Source organism: Myotis lucifugus, unplaced genomic scaffold, assembly GCF_000147115.1.
Source record: "Myotis lucifugus unplaced genomic scaffold, Myoluc2.0 scaffold_9, whole genome shotgun sequence".
NCBI lineage: Eukaryota > Metazoa > Chordata > Mammalia > Chiroptera > Vespertilionidae > Myotis > Myotis lucifugus.
This window is the reverse complement of record NW_005871057.1, coordinates 5,100,906-5,118,672: the sequence shown is the minus strand read 5'-3', so window position 1 is coordinate 5,118,672 and position 17,767 is coordinate 5,100,906. Positions and strand designations below refer to the sequence as shown.

Sequence of the window (17,767 nt, the reverse complement as noted above, 5' to 3'; positions counted from 1 at the left end):
TCCATACCACATGCTTGTATGACTTTATGATGTTGATCTTATGTGTTCTGAATACAGGCAATATGGTAAAGAGTAGATGACCTAAACTTGGAATTCAAAGTTCTGCATTTTAATTTAGATCAGCTGTATGATTCTCAGTTTCTCCAAAAAATAAAAATTAGGGCACTAAAATCCTAAATGTAATTTTTTAATTATGTAAAACATTTTTCAAAGTAAAAATTTGTTTTTAAAAAGTTTTATAGTTTCTAAAAATCACTGTATTTAGTTGATGGCAGAAAGTTCTCAATGTGAGGAGGTAGGGGTTATAGTAAAGCTAACATTTGCCTAGTTGCTTGTAAGTAGTGTTCAGAGTTAGAAGTTATATGTTATTATGACAGGAACCCTTAATATTATCCCTTAGTTATCACAAATTTGGACATAACTGGCTGGAAATTGGCTCTCACCTTCTTCCCTAAACCAGTTCTCAATTGCTGCCTAATGATCAGAAACTGGCTTTTCCAGTTCAATGTGTAGTTAGTGTGAGCTGCATAAAGGTCACTATCAGTGTTTTCGAGAGTTGTGTCCATAAAAGCTGTCTAAAAGTTTGTTTTTCATTGGTTTCCCAATAATACAGTGCTACATGTATGTAGTATTGCACGCCTAGGGAGAGGGGCATAATTTAGGAAAGGCAGTTCCCTTCCCCTGAGAGCAATTCCTGGGGACATTCTCAGCTGTGATCCCTCAGCTAGTAACAATCTCACCAGACAGGAGAATAAAGATGTGGAAGAAGGACCTGTCAACCTACTGCAGTGTCCAACCAACGTTCTTATGTAGTTGTAATGTCTCTTATCATTTCATTAGATAATTAGAGGTTCAGTATCTGCAATAGTAAAGTTCAGTAATACCGTCAAAGTATTAGGGCTGTAGATCTGACTGACATCTTAAAATACTATCTTAAATCTGACTCCGTCTTTTTTTTGCCTGTTTCTCTCACTGTTTTTTAAAAATACATTTTTATTAATTTCAGACAGGAAGGGAGAGGGAGAGGGGGAGATAGAAACATCCATGATGAGAGAGAATCATTGATTGGCTGCCTCCTGCATGCCCCCTAATGAGGATCGAGTCCGCAACCTGGGTATGTGCCCGTGACCAAATCAAACCCGGGACCCTTCAGTCTTCAGGCTGATGCTCTAGCCACTGAGCAAAACTAGAAAGGGCTTTCTCACTGTTTTTACGTTGTTTTCTGCTCTCCCCCTTTTCTCCTGTAGTCAGTTGCTCTTTTTTTTTTAATTGAGAGAGAGAGAGAGAGAGAGAGAGAATAGAATTACAGATTTGTTGTTCTACTTATTTATGCATTTGTTGGTTGCTTCATGTTTGTGCCCTGACCAGGATAGAACCCACAATCTTGGCATATCAGTATGACACTCTAACCAACTGAGTTACCCAGCCAGGGACATAACATTTTTTTAAATTAAACTTTTTATTTTGAGATCATGTAGGTTCACACGTGGTTCAAAGAAATAATGTATAGACATTCAGTACACTCATTCCTAAATGATTTCATGAACTGTACAAATTGCACAATAAAAATCACAGGGCTATGGGGTAAAAGTGATTTGCAGCACACATTAAAAACTTTACCAGTGACATAAAAAAGAGATATAAAACTAATAAAAATGGTAGCAGTTTTACATATGTTACATGGTCAAGAATAGCATAAATACTATGATAAATAGACCTCTTTACCTTGAAAAAGACCTGAAGTTTGCTGATGGAATGGGTGACGAAAAGGTTATAGCTGTGAGTTATTGTGTGATGGTGGAAGGAGGGGTATCCGAAATCAGACAGAAATTTATAACACAGATGCAGAGTGTTGGTCTCTAAGCACACAGTGAACTGAGGTCAGTGCTAGATGTTTGGGGAAGGTGCATGTGTGTATTTTGTGTATTTCTACATTGATTGGTTCAGGTAGATGCAGTTTTCTGTATTTATCCAGTGATTCTCAGAGATGAAACAATGTATAAGAGGACACATAATTTACGTATGTTCAAATTGTTTCTTAATATATCTATTGTGTTGGAACAAATTTATATTTTCCAAACAAGCATTATAGTGCAATTCATTGTACTTTTTTGTTGTTTCTTATTTTGTTAGTTCAACTTGGTTGGGCTCTTTTTTTCTTAGCACCATTTCTGTCTAATTGTTGCACAGTTTTTGTCACAGAACTTCTTCAATGTGGCTAGGCTGTAGGCATGCTTTTGAAGACGTGGGTCACACTAGCAGCCCCTTCAGAAAGGGAAAAGTTAATTTCCCTTTATTTAATTCTTTTCAGTCTTCTTTCCATAGGTTGTGTGCACTCATGACTTTTATTTTGATAGCAATATAGATATCAAGACTTTTCTATACTTTTGTTCTAGCTAAGTCACATTCACAGTGGGGACAACCTTCTTTAAAAGAAAATGTTGCATCAGTTCTTCATCTGAGTGTCATTGAAAATAAAACTTGCAGATGCACACAGGATCTTGAGTAAAAATATTACATGTTTTCTATCCCCTTACTTATTATTTAATATCTAGAGGCTCAGTGCATGAATTCATGCACACTGAAAGGAAATTAATTACAAGAAATATTTTAGAGGCTGGGGAGAGACCACAGTAGGGCTCCAGTCGTGTCCGGCCCATCTTGCCCAATCCCGATTGGCTGGACCCTAGCAGCAAGCTAACCTACTGGTTGGAGCATCTGCCCCCTGGTGGTCAGTGCACATCATAGTGACTGGTCTAGTGGTCGACTGAGTGGTCGACTGATCGGTCGGACACTTAGCATATTAGGCTTTTATATAAATAGATAATATACTTTTGCATAAATGTAATATTACTTCTAATATACTAGAGGCCCAGTGAATGAAATTTGTGCACTTGGGGGGGGTCCCTCAGCCCAGCCTGTGCCCTCTCACAGTCTGGGAGCCTTTGGGGGATGTCCAACTGATAGTTTAGGCCTGTCCGGGGAGAAGGTCTAAGCCAGCAGTCAGACACCCTTAGTGCTGCTGCTGTGCTCACCAGCCATGAGCCTGGCTCAGGTCTTCTGGCTCAGGTCTTCCGGTTGTTCCACCGTTAGGTTGATTTGCATATTAGCCTTTTATTATATAGGATCTTATATATAACTAGAGGCCTGGTGTATGAAATTCATGCACTGGGGAGGGGAACCCCTTAGGGGATGTCTGCCTGCCAGCTTAGGCCTGCTCCATGGAGATCAGGCAGGCAGACATCCCCCTCAGAGTCCGGGACCCCTTGTTCCTTACTGCCTGCCTGCTCGCTGCTCCTTACCACTCGGCTTACTGCACCTTAGCGCTTCCACTTCCATGGAGGCAGGAGAGACTCCCACCACTGCCGCTGTGCTCGCCAGCCATGAGCCCGGCTTCTGGCTGAGCAGCGCTCCTCCTGTGGAAGTGCACTGACCACCAGGGGGCAGTTCCTGCATTGAGTGTCTGCCCACTGGTGGCCAGTGTGCATCATAGTGACCAGTTGTTCTGGTTGTTTGCTCTAATGGTCTCTTAGGCTTTTATTATATAGATTTATACCATAATAGCTGCCACTTATTAAATGTTTAGCATATGCCAGTGTTCTGTGTGAAGCCATGTATAGTCTATATATATAAAACCCTAAGTGACCGGTCAACCAATTGACCGGTTGACCGATCGACCAGTTGCTATGACACACACTGACCACCAGGGGGAAGATGCTCAATGCAGGAGCTGCCCTCTGGTGGTCAGTGCACTCCCACAGCGGGAGCGCCACTCAGCTGACCAATAGGTGCCAGATGCTGGGCTCACAGCTGGCGAGTGCAGCTGCAGCGATGCAAGCCTCTCCCACCTCTGCAGCAGCACTATCGAGCTGCTACATCCCTCTGGGGCAGTGGTCGGCAAACTCATTAGTCAAAAGAGCCAAATATCAACAGTACAACAATTGAAATTTCTTTTGAGAGCCAAATTTTTTAAACTTAAACTAAATAAGTAGGTACAATGTTATTAACTTAATTAGGGTACTCCTAAGGCTTAGGAAGAGCCACACTCAAGGGGCCAAAGAGCTGCATGTGGCTCGTGAGCCGCAGTTTGCTGACCACGGCTCTGGGGGATGTAGGACTGCCAGTTTCGGCCGATCCCCACAGGCCAGGGCCTCTAGTAAATATATAATACCTTTCAGTTCCAATGCCTCTGTTAACCTGTTTGAAAATCACTGATTTACCTTTATATTCTAACTAGGGGCCCGGTGCACGGATTCGTGCACCAGTGGGGTCCCTCGGCCTGGCCTACACCCTTTTGCAATCTGGGACCGCTTGGGAGATGTAGTAGTGCGTGAAGTGGCAGGCAGCCAGGGAGGAGCCTGAGCCCAGGCTGGGCACCACGCCACTCCTGCTTATCCTGACCCCACTACACCTGCCACCACCTGCTCAGGCACGCAGGGGGAGTTTCCACAGGAGAGGCTATTGCCTGTCGCAGCTGCGCTTGCCACCCATGAGCCTGGCATCTGGCGCCCATGTGTCAGCTGAGCAGCACTCCTGCTGTGGGAGTGCACTGACCACCAGGGGGCAGCTCCTGCATTGAGCGTTTGCCCCCTGGTGGTCAGTGTGCATCATAGCTACCAGCTGGTAGTCTAGTCATCCAGTCACTTAAGCTTTTACATCTATATGTGTCAATTAAGAGTTCTTGTCAGAAACTTAGTTTTCCTCTTAAATTAACTCTTTTAGAGTTCGTATTTCTCCGTGTGAAAGCCGTATCCATTTCATTTCTTTAAGTTTGTGAATTGTAAATTGAAGTTGAGAAAATCCTAAGCACTGTGTCTTTTCTTTTCCTGCAGCGTTTGTCCAATGGTTCTATAGATTCAACTGATGAAACTAGTCAAATAGTCGAACTACAGGAATTGCTTGAAAAGCAAAACTATGAAATGGTCCAAATGAAAGAACGTTTAGCAGCACTTTCTTCCCGAGTGGGAGAGGTGGAACAAGAAGCAGAGACAGCAAGAAAGGATCTCATTAAAACGGAAGAAATGAATACTAAATATCAAAGGGACATCAGGGAGGTGAGTGATTAATAACGCTTTCAGTCTTTACTTCCTGAATGCAATCTCTGAGATGCTTTTTTTCCATAATATCCCCTGTGGTAATACTCTTTTCATCTCAAAAGACCATAATCTGGGATGTATTGTGTTAGTTATGAAACTTGTTCAATAAGGCAAATATTGTTTACTTCATCGAAATATGTGTGGAAAGGAATTTTGATATCAAGTCTCAAATATAATAAAAAATTTACAGTTTTTAAAGATTTTTTTTAAATTGTGGAGCTGTTCATTTTAAACAACCCTTGATATGAATATGTATAGTGAATTGTTATGCTCTTAGCTATGGGACTACTCAAAGACATTTTAAAATGTCCCCTCTCATTTTTGGATTTGTGTCTATGAATGTGAATGTGTATGCTTGTATGTACTAACTTTCCTTTTTCTATACATTCAGTTCTTGCTAGACTTAACATCATGTTATCTACTCTTTAAAGAGAGTACTGGAAAGTTACTACAAAAGACACAATGATATGGTTTATTTGTAACATTGCCAAATTATCTTACTAGCTAAGGTGAAAAGTTTAGAAGTTTTTCACTTTCTCACTTTATTCAATTAAAAAGATGATATTTATGAAAATTTTATTTTGTGACTTACTGTTTTCATTTTTACATATTCATTTATAATCTATTTTAGACATTTTATATATTTTGTATATACTTAACTATTTTTATTGAAGTTTAACCTACTCTGTGTAGCCAGTTCTTTTCTTTCCATTTTATCTTCAGTTTATTTTACTCATACTTTTGCCTTCACTGTCCTATCCAAACTGTTCTTACCCACATTGTTCTTGACCTCCCTGTTACTGAATCTAGGGACCACTTCTCAGTTCTCCGAAGCACTTGATCCAGTTCTCACTCCCTGGGGCACTTTTTCACTTGGCTAATAGCACACTGCACTCGCCTGATTTTCCTCCAGCCTGTTTACTACTCCCATTTCAGCCGCCTTTACTGGCTCAGCTTCCTGCCCAGTCATGGAGTGTCATCCTTTCTCAATCTACCTTTAGCACCCGAGTAAGTTCATGCATTCTCATGGCTCCGAAAACCACCTAGTGACTTATGACTCCCAATTTATATCTCCAGCTTACCCTTCTCTCCTGATTTCCTGATGCCTGTGTCTAAATGTCCCATGGGTCTCTCAAAATTAGATTTCTCAATATTGTTTTCCTGGTATTCCCCTAGGAAGCCAGGCTTACTCGAAGTCCTACACATCTGAACCGATGGCAACCCTATTATTGTTGCTCAGGCTAAAATCCTTGGAGCTGTCCTTGGTACCTCTCCTATTTATATTGCAAAGTCCTTGCAATACCTACAAGCTATAGGTACTGTCTGACCTCTTAGAACTCATCTTTTAATCTTTCATTTTATCCCTATCTGTTCAGTTAAGGGGGCCTCTTAAACAAGCCAGGCCTATTCTTTTACGTCTTATTTTTCCTCTGCTTTTTGCTCGAATGTTTTCTCAGTGAAGTGTTCCCTATCCATGCTATTTACACATACACACCCTCCCTCTTCTCTCATTTTTAGTCACACAGCATTACTGCACCTGAAACAATTCATATTTTACTGATTTACTTGTTTATCATATGCCTTTCAACTAGACATAAAAATTTATAAGGGATGTAATGTTTGTTTTGTCTTGTTTTGTTTATTGCTCCATTTGAGTCACTTGCATAACTACTGAGCATAGAATAGACACTCAAACATCTTTACTGGGACAATGAATATTTATAGATTTTTGATGTCAACATCAAAAGGCAGGGATGAGATTAGAATAAGTCCTAAAACAATGTCTATTCTCTCAGAAGATGCATGATCCAGGAAGTGGTAGATTGCTCTACCACTGCACCAATAAAGATACTGTGCTCTCTATACCCTTATATGAATTAACAGTCTATAGATATGTCTCTTATCTTAACTCCTTCTCACAATCCAAACTCGGAGAATTTATAAAGTAAATAAATTTAACCTCTCCTTTATATCACTGATAAGGAATACTGAGATTTCTGGCCAATAAACGACCAAGGCAATTTCTTGAGCTTTTGCTCATTCTGTATTTCTTGATTTTCTTAGTCCTGGATATTTAGCTGTTTTCCTTTCATTTAATGCTCATCTATTTTATTCACACTTATTTAACGCAGTGTCACAGGTGGAGCCCAGCATCACCAGCTCCCCCTTTCTTACTGCTGATGTAAAAATAGTTCCTTGATTCTAATAGTCTTTGAATGTAGGTGACAAAAAGATTTCAATCACCTGGTGCCAGGTGTTCTTTTATTGGGAAACCCTTCTCTTGTGTAAGCTGTTCTGCCTTTAGATGAATTATTTTAAAATATAACTATTCTTATCAGCTCTACCATTTCTATGTAGTTGTACTTTAGAAGAGTTTCATAAGAAAGGAATGTCTGTCATTATTCACCTTGGAAGGGAAGTTGCAAACACTAATGCTTTCAGAGCCAGACAGGCAGTATAAATGTGTGAAGTGCCAGGTGCAGGATAGTAGAAAGTGATAGAGTTAATGAAACCTGGACAAGGAGCCTACACTCTGCCCGACTTCCTGCATGCATCACGTGTGTGTGTGTGTGTGTGTGTGTGTGTGTGTGTGTGTGAAAGACACTGTGAAGGTCAAGTACAATATTATCAGAAAGATTAATGTCACAGGCCACAGGCTCCTGGTTTGCTGCTCTGAATTTCTTGAGGACCAACCAGGAAAACTATTTTAGGTGCATTATATCTATACAATAGAGAAGGTACTTGTCATTAGCCCACTTTTCTCAGGTGAATAATCTAAGGTTTTAGTGAGATGAAGTGACTTGTCCAAGGTCTATGCACTGACCTCCCTACTCCCTCAGGCCCCAGTACCAGGAAGACATAGGACAAGCCTGACTTCAAAACCTGTGGTTCTGACACTTTGATGAGCTTTCAAAATCAGTGAGATGCAGGCATTACTTCAGTGGTAGAAACTGTCCTAAAAATGCAGCTACAATATAACGGCCCCCTAAATGATCAATCCCAATAAGCATGAAGATACACAAAGCACATACTTAAAAAGGTATCATTTACTCACTCATAGCCCCAGACTTAGCTTTTATTTTCCTAAATAATAATGCATTCTTGGACTGTGGTCACACAAAATCTACTAGATTGCAAATATTTTAGTAGAAAAAAATTAAGGTGATTTATCTTGCTACCTCTGCTAGCACAGTATGATTTACATATTGAATAAACAGTAAATGGTTATCAAATTAAGAAAAAATTCTATAATAAGAAAACTAACCATATAATTAAAACTGAAGTGTATTTTGCTTTGCATGTGAGAACAATCAAACATATCTGAAATGAATTATTTTAGTATGCTTCATTAATGCTTTTAAATATAGTTTTGTAATTCTTCTTTGTCAAGAAATAAGTCTATCTAAATTTATTTTGATTTGAAGTTTAGTTTTAGTTGCTTAACAAATTGATTGTGACCTACTAGGGGGGACTGGATCAAGGCATAGCACACATTTGGAAAGCACAGACTGCATGTCCTCAGTGTTGGGAAAGTGTTTTTAAGAGCAGCTATTATTGGATATCTTCAGGTGTTTGATCCAAAAGCACAGTCTGAAAGTTCAGCTAAAACCTATTTTTCCTGCAATGTTTGAAAATACAATGGTCAGAACAAATCAAGAAATCTACTAATATGCGAAAGAGTAGGGAAATTATCTGTTAAAGCCTTAGTTTTCGAAAGTAAAAAACAGGGGAAAAAAAGTAAACATAACAGAAGTTTAGCTCTCCACTTTTTAATCAGAGGGCTACTAATCAGGCATTGAATATAATATCACATTAAATATGTTGATATGCAAAGAGTTAGAATTTTTTGTGAAGTCTTTAAATTATATTTTATTTTACAAATAAAATCAGCTTACCTTTCCAACTTCTTATAAAAGCTCTTCACAAGGTTGCTAAGTGATTAAATAAATTTTGTATTTTCTATTATCTGAAATATGGAATTGTATTCTTCACTTTACTAGATTTGTGGAGTTATATTTATTGGATATAATAAAATTCAGTTTATAAATAAACTTCAGGTCAAGAGATAATTGAATCTTTCATCTGTTTTTCTCCTTTTTTAGATAGCGTTTTCAGGGATAAAGAAAAGCTTTCTTTTTTAGAAATTCCAAGTGACACACAGGGAAAAGATATTTCTTGAACTTGTAAATTCAAAATTTATTTTTGTCAACACAGCCTACAGCTAAAAATTGAATCTCCCACATGAATCATTGACCCAAAATGTAAAACCAAAGTCACATACAATGATTCCTGCATTTAATGTGTGGCACAGCCATATCAGTTAATTGTAGGCATAATACCAATTAATAATAAAAGTTAGGTATTATTTATTGAGTGTGTTTTCTTCATGAGACACCATGCAAAGTATTTCAACATCACAGCAAACATACTACAACAACGTTATATGGTAAGTGCCAATATCCCACCCCCACCCCCAAAAAAGGGAGGTTAAGCAATATTGCAATATTTACCTGATAACAAAGGTAAAATGCATCAAAAACTAGGATTTGCAGCAAGTATGTACTACTCTAGGATCCATGTTCTGAAGACACATATCTATGCCTTTTACTGAATTTATTGCCATTAAATTTAGTGCAAATTTTATAGGTGCACTCTAGTTTCAGAATTTTCTCTTTGAACTAAAACATTAGCAAGATATCTCAGAGTTCTGGATGAAAATGAAATTAACAGGATGCAATATTGTATGTGTTCTGAAGAGATACCCTGCCATCATTGGACTAAAATTATATAAAAATAGTCAAAATTTAAAATAAAAGTTTTGTAAATAGTAACTGTTGTTTGGGATAGCTAAAATATAGGGTTGTGTACCTAATGTCAAAAAATATAACCTGGATTTTTTTTCCAAATTGATGGATTACTTGGATTTTATACATTTGAACTTAATATTCACATAATTAAACAAGCAGTCTTTAATTGGGCCTTGAAGATCAGCGGAACTGAGCTAAGCAAAGAAGTCAACAAAAATGAATTTCAGGAGGAAATGAAATCACAGAGTTTATTAGTTTCCTGAGGCTGTGGTAACAATTAGCATAAACTGGGTGGCTTAAAGCAACAGTAATTCATTCTCTCACAGTTTTGGAGACTATAAGTTCAATATCAGTAGGGCCATATTACCTCTGAAGGCTCTATCTAGAGAAGAATCTTGATTTGCCACTTCTAGCCTGGTGGTTGCTGAGATTCCTTGGTGTTCTTAGCTGGTAATAGTGTAACTACAATCTCTGCCTCCTTCTGAAGACTGCCCTTTTCTCTGTATGTCTCTGTATCCCCAGATCTCCCTCTTCTTATTAGATCACAAGTCATTGGATTTAAGGCCCACACGAATGCTGTATGACTTCATCTTAACTTGATTACTTCTGCAAAAGCTTATTTAAAAATAACGTCAAATTCACAGGTCCTTGGTGGACATGAATTTCGGGGGGCTAATGAGGGGAACATGATTCATTCCAGTACATAGAGCTAGAGATGTGTCAGGTCATACAGCTACTTCTTTTCTAGGCTTTGTAGCTCAGATTTTACATAAAAGATGGAGTACAATATGCTCACATTGGCATTTAGAAATGTCTCTAGGTCAGTAGGGTGGAGAATCAGTAAGCAGGAAAAAAAGACCAATAGCAAGATGACAGGTTAGGCTACTAAAGTGAGAATATTATGCTCAGTAAAATAAGCCAATCAGAGAAAGATAAATATCATATGATCTCACTTATATGTGGAATCTAAGGAACAAAAAAACCCTGATGAACAGAATAGATCCAGAGACATTGGAGCATGTAACACACTGACAAATCTCAGAGGGAAAGGGTGGGGGGAGGATGGTGGGAAGAGATTAACCAAAGAATTTATATGCATATATGCATAACCCATGGACAGACAATAGTGCAGTGAAGGTTTGGGGAGTGGGCTGGGCGGGAGTGTGGTAGAGGGGGTCAATGGGGAGCAAAAAGGGAGACATCTGTAATACTTTCAACAAAGACACATTCAATTAATTAATTAACCAATTAATTAATTAAAGTGAGAGGGTGGAGAAATTTTCAAGAATGATCCTAAAATCCTAGGGAGATTGGTGTCATTCCATAGCCAAGTAACACAAGAAGAGCTGATTTGTGGGTAGGCAGGGTGACTAAGGACATGAGTTTCATGGTAGATATGTATGTACGCCATTGCATTCTCAGAGAAAGACAGCTTTCGGTTAACCCAAGATATAAGAAGAATTCAGACAGGTAATTTGGGAAAACTCACATGAAATCTTACATTCCTCTTGTGAAATGAAACAAATTAATATTTACTTTAATAAAGCAATGGTTTTCATGGATTAGTCTTTTATTTAAATAACAAGACAATAAGTTACACTGTCTGAGAATCTGATTTGAATTTTTTTATTATTTTAATTGTAGGCCATGGCACAGAAGGAAGATATGGAAGAAAGGATCACAACCCTTGAGAAGCGTTACCTCAGTGCTCAGAGAGAATCTACCTCCATACATGATATGAATGATAAACTAGAAAATGAGTTAGCAAATAAAGAGGCCATCCTCCGGCAGGTTCAGTATCTCTGTGTTGTTTTTGTTCTGGTCCATGTGCGTGTTCTCACCATTCTCACAAAATGTTGAGTAAATTAAGTACGTTATTTCTTCACAATCAATCATTCTCTAAAATTTAGAATGGTGTGAACTAAACATGTGGTTTTCAGTAGGTAATTTAGAAATTGTTCTTAATAATAATAAAAATAATGACTAAAATTTACTTTGGATCTAAACATGAACCAGAAACTGTGCTAAGTAGTTTACATGTATTACCTCACTTAAATCTAACCACCACCTGTGAAGTAAGCACAGTTATTATACCGCCGACAGTAAGGTTCAGCGACATGAACATTTTCTCAAGGTCACACATCTGGTAGTTGCCAGAGTCTGTAATGGAAACTAAAGTCTACTCCACTCCAGAGCAGGAGTGGGCAAACTATACTCTCTGAGACAAAACTATGGCTCTGCTTTGTAAATAAAGTTTTATTGAAACATAGTCATACCCATTATTTAATCATTGTCTATGACTGCTTTTGTGCTACAACAGTAGAATCAAAATGTTAGAACCAAAACTATATGGGACACAAAGTCTGAGATATTTACTACCTGGCCCTTCACAGAAAAATGTTTGCCAATCCCATCTTTTGAGCCTAACCATTATAGTACATTACCTCTCCCTCTCCAGACAATACTCTGACTTTCAATATTATGCTAATATGGTGCATCAGAAGTGTAAGTACTGACTTGTATTCCATTGGTCCAAGTATATATTCACTGTTAACTTCTTTTCTTTTTGCTGCCATTGGTAAGAGCTTTTCTAAATTTTTTTAATGTGCTCAATTTTATTAAGGAATGTGGATAAGTAGTATATAAAAAACACGAGGGCAATGATCTTTTTGCACGGTAAGTGTGGCAGCTAATTTTAAATCTATGATAATGGCTGAAGTCCAAGCCCCCTAGTGAATGGGGTCTGCTATACTAACTGTGATCCTTGAAGTGTCTCTTTCCCACCCCTGTTTCAGATGGAAGAGAAGAACAGACAGTTACAGGAACGACTTGAGCTTGCGGAGCAGAAGTTGCAGCAGACAATGAGAAAAGCTGAGACCTTACCTGAAGTAGAGGCTGAGCTGGCTCAGAGAATTGCAGCCCTGACAAAGGTACTGCAATATAACACTTGGTCAGCTTAGATGTGCTCACAGAAATGACTGGTAATCAAAATGAAGCTGTAAAGATTTTCTTTAGTCTTTATGAAAATTAAGTTCATCTAATATTTATTACATTGGTTTCATATTTAGGTGAATTTTTCAAACTATGTATATCTTATTTATGCTGACATGAATGATTAACATATGACTGTGACGATTCCCTTGCCTACTTAAACATTAACAAAAATAAAATTTTATGTCCTTATATTAATTTTCCATGGCAATATTTGCACATCAGAATAATTGCAATATAAACACATAATGATATTTAATATGTATATACATGAGACATATTTTAATATGCTAAACATAAATTGGTACAATAAATATAGGAAATATCATAGCAGTTGATTCATTTTTGACTATAGTAGAAAAGAATTTTTAGAATTTGGAAGTTACATTTATAGCAGTCTAAGGTCTCCGGCCATGAAGTAGTCAGAGAGTGGTTTTAGTGGATACAATTTCTTCCGAACCAATTAAAATCCATAGTATTATATCCCACATTTGAGTGAAATCATATGGTTCTTTACTTTTTCTGACTGACTTATCTCACTTAGCATAATATTCTCAAGTTCTATTCATGTTGTTGCAAATGGCAGTATTTTATCCTTTCTTGTGGCTGAATAGTATTCCATTGTGTATATGTAACACATCTTCTTTATCCAGTGAATAATGCTTCAATGAACATAGGGGTGCATATATCTTTGCAAATAGATATTTTCGAGTTTTTCAGGTATATCTCCAGGAAAGGGATTGCTGGGTTGTGTGGTAGCTCTATTCTTAATTTTTTAAGGAATTGCCATAATACTTTCCATAGTAATTGTACCACTCTACATTCCCACCAGCAGTGAATGAGGGTTCTCTTCTTTCCACAACCTCTCCAACACTTGTTCTTGCTTGTCTTATTGATAATGGCCACTCTAACAGGTGTGAGGTGGTATCTCATTGTAGTTGTGATTTGTCAGAGGGAGGGTGATGGGGGAAGAAGGGAGTTATGGTGACAAGAGATTTGACTTTGGGTGGTGGGCACAGGGTGCAATATCTAGATCTTGTAAAATAGAAACTCATACCTGGGACCTATATGATCATGTCAACCAATGTCACCCCAATGAATTTAATTTAAAAAATATAAATAAAAGATAAATATTAAAAAGTAAAATAAAATAAAATCTGTAGTATTCTGAAGAATGTTCAATATTATCTACCAAGTTATAGCCATTAGATTCTGTAATTATCTGCATATTTTAGAATTCTGCAACCATTATAATGTTTAAAAAAAACTATCCTTACCTTTCACTATCAAACGGAGATGACATTGCTTCAAAATACATATACATATCACTAAAATAAAAGTCCATATTTTTTACTAAAATCATGTTTGACTTTTTAAAAAATATATATTTTATTGATTTTTTACAGAGAGGAAGGGAGAGAGATAGAGACTTAGAAACATAGATGAGAGAGAAACATCGATCAGCTGCCTCCTGCACATCTCCCACTGGGGATGTGCCCACAACCCAGGTACATGCCCTTGACCGGAATCGAACCCGGGACCCTTGAGTCTGCAGGCCGACGCTCTATCCATTGAGCCAAACCGGTTTCGGCATGTTTGACTTTTAATATCAATTGAAAATATACACATATTTTAGTGGTTCACACAATCATTACTGTGTGCTAAGTTGTCTCCTCCACTGCAAGTAAGTGGGTAAACTACAAGTTACAAATTCTGTCATTAGGGATTATTCAAAGCAATTGATGTGGCAATATAAGAGTAGGCACACATATTTGATTTCCTGCAAAAGTAAATAAGTAAAGAGGAACAGTAAGCTGACACCTATTAATTAAAATAGGGAAGTCAATCGGGTAGAAAAAAGGCAAACGTTTGGCAATGAATTGCAGGGTTAGAAAATATTGGAATAGTTGGTTATCTATAGAGTATTGGAGTAACTAGCTGACCTAAACATTAGGTGATTAGGGTTATGTTACAATCTGGATCCTTCCATAGTCACGTACCATGCCATAAATTCCTGTGGCAATTCCAGGAATGTGTGGTTTCTAATATAAAGATAAGTTTAACATTTAATTTAAATATCTTTTCTAAATTATATCAAAATGTGCAAATATATTAATAGCATTCTACTTTTTCTTGTGAAGATATTTTCAATTACTATATTATGGATTGAGATATGTACAATTAGTCTTCTTATCTGAGGAACCCAAAAAACTTTTATAAAGAGTTATTTTATTAAATTGAATTATGTTAGTGGCAATTTGGTGGCTAAATAATAAAAAATAACTTTTGCCAAATTTTAGTGTAAAATAATCATCAATATTATCCTGCATAAAATACAAGAAAGTTTAGAATCTCTTCCAATCAAACACAATTTAAAATTCAACATAAAATTGCCCCAAATTTACCTCTGATAGACTGAAAATAAAACATAATTTAAAAGCAATACTTTACATATGAAACTTTACATTAAATATTCATGAGAATTCTTAATTTAAAATAGTTTTTAACTTGAAATATGTGTCTCGCCTTTTTTGCCTTTCATTTTATTCTCTTGGGCTCTTACTTTGATACACATATTCACTTGTGTACCCAAATTATTTCCTCAGTTTACTCCGACCTCATAATATATTGCTGAAATTTCATTTCTTCTGGACCCTTTTGACTTCTTCTTTTTACAGTAGAGTTTTCTTCTTCTTAAAAAGTGTTAAAAATGCTAGAATTTACTCTGCTTCTCCTCACTGATTTCTCTTCTGGCTAACTCTATATCAATAACATTTCAGATATACCATTTTCAGATGATTGCTGCATTTAATCCATCATACATGCTCCTCTAGTGCTGAGATTTTTATCAAAACACTCCCTCTGTAACATTTTCATAATATCTGAAGATCATTCATATGTTCCCCCAAGATTTATGGCCACAACAATCATACTTTTTCTTGCCTTCTGTTCTCAAGACCATTAGGGAACATCACTAGAATTTGCTTTATTTATTTATTTTTTGAATTTCAATTGGTTTTTATTATCTCACTATTATTGATCATCATAGTCTTTTTCTAGTTCTTAATATTTTTGACTATTCACAAAAATAAAATATTTTTGCCTATTTAAAACCTAGGCTCCTCTCTGCTATATTTTGAATGGTATTCTTAACAATCCCACAGACATTTTATTTGGCCTATATATTTTTCTGCTTTTATTATTAGCTGCCTATTTTTTTCTCTTCTCTTTGGTTCCCCGATCTGTAACTTTCGCTTCTTCTCCATTTCCAAATATATCCACACTCTGTGTAATTTTTTTCCTGAATCTTTAGCTCATTTGGAACTGTCCTGTCACATGTTAAAGAGTGAACAGAAGATAAATTCTCTATCCCGTCAAGGAATGTAAAAAATAGCAGATTGTTCTTGTGTGACACTGGTGTTCACAACATTCACAACAATTGCTTAAGCTGCAGTCTTTACAAGGCTAAGGTGAACATAAATCAACAGTGGTTGAAGTTGATCAGAAATGATGTCTGAATCTATTCTTTGGTTGGTAGGGGTATCTTTCTTTCCGTGTGTGTGTGTGTGTGTGTGTGTGTGTGTGTGTGTGTAGGAGGTAAACCTCATTTAAGATTTTTAGAAAATCAGAAGTATAACTATGGAGAAAACTTAAAATTTGGCTTTTGTGAGGATAAACACAATTAACTAATAAATATTTTTGGCTCCCAATCTTGTTATTTGTGATGTTGACTTCTTTAATTACAATGCATATTCCTTCATCAAGGACATAGTTCATCTTAATTCCACAAGGTATTTTATTCATTTTTAGTACAAGTAAAAAGATCAGCAATGACATAGATATTTAAACATGACAGAATTCTCATTCATTCTCTGAAGTGAATTTTGACAATGTTTTGGTGTATTTTCATTATTTAAGATAGAAACAGGTAGAAGTTTTAAGTACCATGAAAGACCTACCAGACTTGTGTTTTTGAAGATACGGTTTTGGAAATTGAAATGTTCATGTCTTGACTATCTTGAATCAGTCCCCTGATTAATTTTCATACCACTGTCTGTTAAATTATATTTTTAAAAATTACAAATACCTTTATGAATTTAGATTATATAATTTCAACAACATTTTGACCCACTAACTGTATTCTTGATTTAATTCTAAGTTTTAAATGCTATTATAAAATCATTTATGACATTTGGAGACTACGATAGCTTTCTGTGTTGCTTCTGCTTAGAATTTGAAGAGAAAATTTGGTTATTGTTATTTCTTCATTATTTCTCATATTTATGAAATAAGGGTATCAGAAGGAAAATTAAAAACTGTAAATGTTGAACTATAACTTGTGTAAGCACTCCAGTTAAATGTTAATTGTTATTTGATAGATTAAATTGCAATTTATTATACACAATAGTACATATGCATGTGAACCAATACATGAATAGGTGACTATTTGTTTTCAGATACTGAATGATATATTTATATATAGTCCTATATTTGCATACAGTAAGTTTCACTGTTTTAGAATAAATATATAAAATGTAATAGAATATGGTCTAGAGTTGAATTTTGTTGTCCTGACATAGGTTGCTTTTAATGTTATAATTACTTAAGAAGTTGTAATTATCATGAACATGTTGATGTAACTTTACGTGTAACCTGTGTATAACATACTAATACAATTCAGCTATCAGCAATGTCACATGTGTTCAACAGTCTGCGTCTGTGGTAACCTGGCAACCACCTCTAAGACATGTAACTAACCTTGGCACTGGGGAAACTTTAGCTCACAAAGGCAAGATGCTGCCTATATACATTAGGGCACTATTTTGTTTCCATAGCAACAAATCAATGCAGAAACAGTTTTGGAGTGGTCAC

General features: G+C 36.5%; 1 protein-coding gene across 7 annotated transcripts in view; it reads left to right on the top strand.

Annotated features, from left to right (window-relative positions):
• PPFIA2 (PTPRF interacting protein alpha 2) overlaps positions 1-17,767 on the top strand; it is a 460,535-nt gene that overhangs the window by 343,189 nt on the left and 99,579 nt on the right. For all 7 annotated transcript variants that reach the window (XM_006083971.3, XM_014451455.2, XM_006083973.3 and 4 more), the window contains 3 exons: positions 4,833-5,054; positions 11,549-11,695; positions 12,700-12,834. In XM_006083971.3, the coding sequence (XP_006084033.1) occupies positions 4,833-5,054; positions 11,549-11,695; positions 12,700-12,834 (504 nt within the window). The remainder of the gene's footprint in view (positions 1-4,832; positions 5,055-11,548; positions 11,696-12,699; positions 12,835-17,767) is intronic.